Raw genomic sequence first — 4,752 nt, forward strand, 5'->3', positions numbered from 1 at the left:
TCCCTCAGGGGAGTCTGTTGGGACCCCTGCTCTTCACGATCTTTATAAACGACCGGCCTGATGCAACTGCAGGAGGTGCGATGGCCGCATTATATGCCGACGACACCAAGGCATATCGCAGCATCAAAGGTGTTGAGGACTGCATATCTCTGCAGAACACTTTAACCAACATGAACGCATGGGCCATGCGAAATAACATTCGCTTTAACTCATCAAAATGCAAAGTCCTCTCAGTAACTCGCAAAAAAAGCCCAATTATCTATGGCTACAAACTCAATCATGTACAACTTGAGCGGGTCACAAGTGAGAAGGATGTCGGAGTTATTGTGACTAGCTCCCTTTCATGGGATGGGATTCACATGTCCATACCATCATCGCAAAAGCCAACAAGCTACTTGGGCTTCTAAAGCGTACATGCCCTTTTCTGACCAATGTTTCAGTCAGGCGGTCCCTCTATCTGGCTTTGGTAAAGTCACAACTGTGCTATGCAACGCAAGTGTGGTCCCCAGCCCAATTCAGTCTCAAAAGTCAGCTTGAAAGAGTACAAAGACGTGCAACAAGATGGATTCTAGGCACCAGAATTGGGGAAATGAGCTACCAAGACCGGCTTATCAAGCTGAATTTGCTCCCTCTCGCCTATGACCGCGAACTTAAGGACCTTGTGTTTCTTTACAAATGTCTGAATAACTACACGGATCAAAACATCCTTAACTCTGTTTCTTTTATTTCCCACAGCCGCACCAGACGAAGTAATTCCTTCAATCTCACAACACCTTCATGTAAAACAAGTACCTTTCAGGCCTCCTATTTCAACCGAACTGTTAAACTCTGGAACTACGTCTGTACCTTATCACCCCCGTCCAAGTTTTCTAACCCGACCGCCTTTCGAACTTTTGTAGCAAAACACATGTTCTCTCTTGTCTGTTCAGTTTTTGATGTTAATAGTCCGTGCATGTGGTCAATTGTTAGGTCGTGTCCCTGTCATTGATTTTTAGTTATCTAGCACTTTTTCACTGTAAGTTTTTACATTTTTCATTTTTTTTTTTTCGTTTTTATTAAGGGTAGTGCCCCGCATGGGACTGCATGTCCCGTTCGCACTGACCCTTTTGGCTTATGTCTATCCATTTTTTGTCTCTTTCCTTGTATATGTATTCATTTTGAGCTTGTAGACGTACCCAATAAAGCTGTTAAATGAAATGAAATGAAACAACGAATTATATAAAACAATTACCATAGACATTGATAAACTGGACAGAAATCTTACAAATTTACAAAATACATCTGAAATTTCTGAGTGCTCTATAAATACAACAGCACAGCCAGTAAGTGACCAAAATATAATTAGAGATGAAAATATAAGCGAACAAATCAATGAACCAGAAAATGAGGAACTTGTTATAAATGAAACAAGCAAAAACACAGTACAGAATGAACAAGAGGAGGAAATAGATGGTCCATTAAATGAACATAGAGCTCCAACCAACGAAACATGTATACAAGCAATTATACCAGATTACCCTGTTACAAGTGATCATCAAAATGCATCTACAGGAAATGAAATATACAGTGTCGCACCAGGAGAAAATAAACACCTAGTATCATTTATGATGGACAAACAATGTGAAGAATTGGCATTTCCTGTTTTGTTTCCTAAAGGCAGATATGGTTACACTACAGAAAGAGAGATTAGGTTAACTCCAACTAAATACTTTAAGACTGTCCAAAATTAACTTCAGAAACTAAAGAGGCCTATATAGAATACATTGATAAACATGTACAGGCATACTTACCCAACAAAGAAGATGACCCTGAATTACATGATGTGGTTAACTTCTACCAAAAACATACTCATTCCAAAACTTGTAGAAAATACAAGAACATCAAATGTAGATTTAACTTTGGCCAGTTCTTCACAAATAGAACAATTATAGCAGAACCACTGCCTGATGATATTGCTGATGAGCTAAAACAACCAATACTAGAGAAACAAAAGGAAATCCTTACATCTGTTAAAGAGAAAATCAATTCTGTGTTAAATTCTAGTAAGCCAGAAGATTATGATCCAAATCTGACTGAAGCTGATATCTTTAACTCTCTTGGTTTCACACAAGAAGAATATTATAATGCTCTATCCAATTCACCTGATTCAGATTTGCACCTTAAAAGACCATTGGATAGCTGCTTTATCAATAATTACTTTGTGGCTGGAATCAAGGGATTTGCTGCCAATGTGGACTTACAACCAGTCTTTAACCACTATAAATGCATAACATATGTGTTCATATTTCACTAAGGATGAAACAGAATGCTCTCAGGCTATTATGAATGCTGCGAAAGAAGCTAGAGCCAACAACATGACCGTTGCAGAAGGCTTGAGAAAAATAGGTGCTGCTTTTCTGTCCACAAGAGAGGTTAGTTCACAAGAATGCGTCTATCACTGCATGCCAGAATTATGGCTCAGAAAAATCTTCCCAGCAACTGTATTTGTCAGTACTGAATTACCTGAGGAAAGAATACGCGTAACAAAATCTCGGCAAGAATTGGAGGATCTTGATGACGACAGCACCGATGTATTCAAGTCTAATATTATTGAGCGCTATAGTATCAGACCAGACTCAATTCCTTCTATTGATAAACTTTGTCTTGCTGAGTTTGCAGCCTATTATTATAAAGACTATAGGAAAGACTCTGATGAAACAAGTGATGCTCAACCAGAAGTTTTAACTGATGAAGTCATACAAACACAACATTCTAATTCACAAGACATCTCACTTCCACTCACAATAAAATTAATGAACACAAAAGAAAAAATAGGTATGGAAAGGCATACATGTGTCTAGTGCGAGCTAGTTGCTTACATGTACTTCTTTTTTTTGTGGCATACAGTTGTTACCTCTTTCGATCTATCCCAATCATAGCAGACGTTTTGGAGCTTAAATGGAAACTACATATTCTTGGAATAATTTAAATTTAAGCGTAAAAGCGATGGAATTAGTTTTGGGGTAACAAAAAATGCAATTCTCAAAAGCGTAGGGAAAGGCCCGAAAATGAAAACAGAACTTCCTAACTTCAAGTGAGACTCTGCGATATTTGACTATTTTTTGGACTGATAATTTTATTTTTTTAAGTGTTCATATGTTTTTAAGGTATTATTAAATCGAAGATTTTGTCTTTAAATTAATCAACTTCCAGAATCTTTAACACAACACTATGGCCATGAACTTATGTAAACAACGATGGTGCATATATCGCCCAGGTCTTGTAAGTTCAAGAAATTCCTTGGTTTTTTCGTTTTTGAACGGTCTATCTAAGACTTTTTGGAATAAAGATATATTTCTTGCTTATTTTCCTTGAATTTTATCAATAGCTTTTGGTCCAGAGAAAATATTATAGGGTCCCTATAATATTTTCTCCAGAGAAAATATTATAGGGTTTGTATTCACGTGAGTGTTAGTTTCGAAGCACGTAGTTCGTGTACTTTTCTCTTGTCTTCTGTTCTGGCTTCTTTTTAACAATTAATCCCTCATCAGTTAATGATTATTAATTAATAAGTTTGCCAACTTTCTTTTGAGCACATGTATCAGATATTGTATCTCATCTTTTATCGCCATTAGTTGCTGCTGTTACTTTCAATGTTCATCTGCTATCGTTAGGAGCTAGACAAAAGTAAGTCTTTCTTTATTTTACATTTACGATATTTCCCTCTCGGTCTGTATTGACTACATTGGTTTATTTCTCGCACTCAGTTCTCTTTATAATCGTCTCATTGTTAGTTAGGTATGTGTTGCATTTCCCAGGGTACTTTCTTAGTTTATGTACTGCTGTACTTTTTTTTTCAGTTGGGACCACACAAATTCAGCAACAATCTTTAATTATAATCTCGTAACCTTCAATCGCAACTTCCCCCTTTTCATCCGTATATCCCTATGTTTATTCTTTGATGGAAAAAAGTGTAAGAAGGTTGCCAAAAAGCAAAACAACCTTCAGAATTGCATTATAGTTTTAGGTTATCTTATTGAGGAATTTCATTGAGGAAAATTAGTATTTTTAGATCAGTTACTTGACAGTTAACTAACTGACTTCACATGTGTGCCTATTTTCAAGTTTCTATCCTTCAATTTATGCAAAAACACTGGCTTGTGATCTGAAAAATTGGAACATCTTATCAATACATGCATAAGTTATGATGATGGATGTCAAGTGAATTTCTGAATTAATCTTCCTACATTGAATTCTATTGGTACTTTATGGCATTCTCAAACATCTTACATGTAGTTACATGTGTATTCAATTTTTAACATCAAGTTTTAATCAATGCACATATTGCTTTATGATCAGTGAAATATGTTTCCAGAATGTGTACAGTCACTTGTGATTCAGGCAAATTGGTATATATATGGTCAATAGTTGTTCTATTATCAGTAGTATAGGATGATACCAATTGTCTGTAATTTTTCTCTCTTATAAACAAGTTATTGAGGGGAACTTTCTCTTTTTGAATTAAGTAATTGACATTAAAATCCCCAAGAAAAACATTAAAATCAGAACAGCAACTATTGAGAATTTGGGTCAATGCTAGACACATTTGTTGGACTGACACTTTCGGTGACCTGTACACACCTATGATATTAACATGGGGAATGGCAACAACTTTGATAATGGTTATTTCTACTCCATTGGTGTTTTTGGCCAGTGGATATCCAGGCTTAAAGGGGATTTTAGTGTATACAGCTGTTTCACTAAAGGGTCTTG

The 4,752-nt window shown here is 36.3% G+C and overlaps 1 protein-coding gene across 1 annotated transcript in view; it reads right to left on the reverse strand.

Moving 5' to 3' along the window:
- Positions 1-4,300: 4,300 nt before the first annotated feature.
- Positions 4,301-4,752, reverse strand: part of LOC149042649 (uncharacterized) — a 3,348-nt gene continuing 2,896 nt past the window's right edge. Inside the window, exon 1 of the mRNA XM_089211925.1 lies at positions 4,301-4,752. This exon is cut by the window's right edge and continues 2,896 nt beyond it. Within this exon, the coding sequence (XP_089068051.1) occupies positions 4,301-4,752 (452 nt within the window).

Source organism: Pocillopora damicornis, chromosome 7, assembly GCF_964200805.1.
Source record: "Pocillopora damicornis chromosome 7, jaPocDami1.2, whole genome shotgun sequence".
In the NCBI taxonomy this organism is placed as follows: domain Eukaryota; kingdom Metazoa; phylum Cnidaria; class Anthozoa; order Scleractinia; family Pocilloporidae; genus Pocillopora; species Pocillopora damicornis.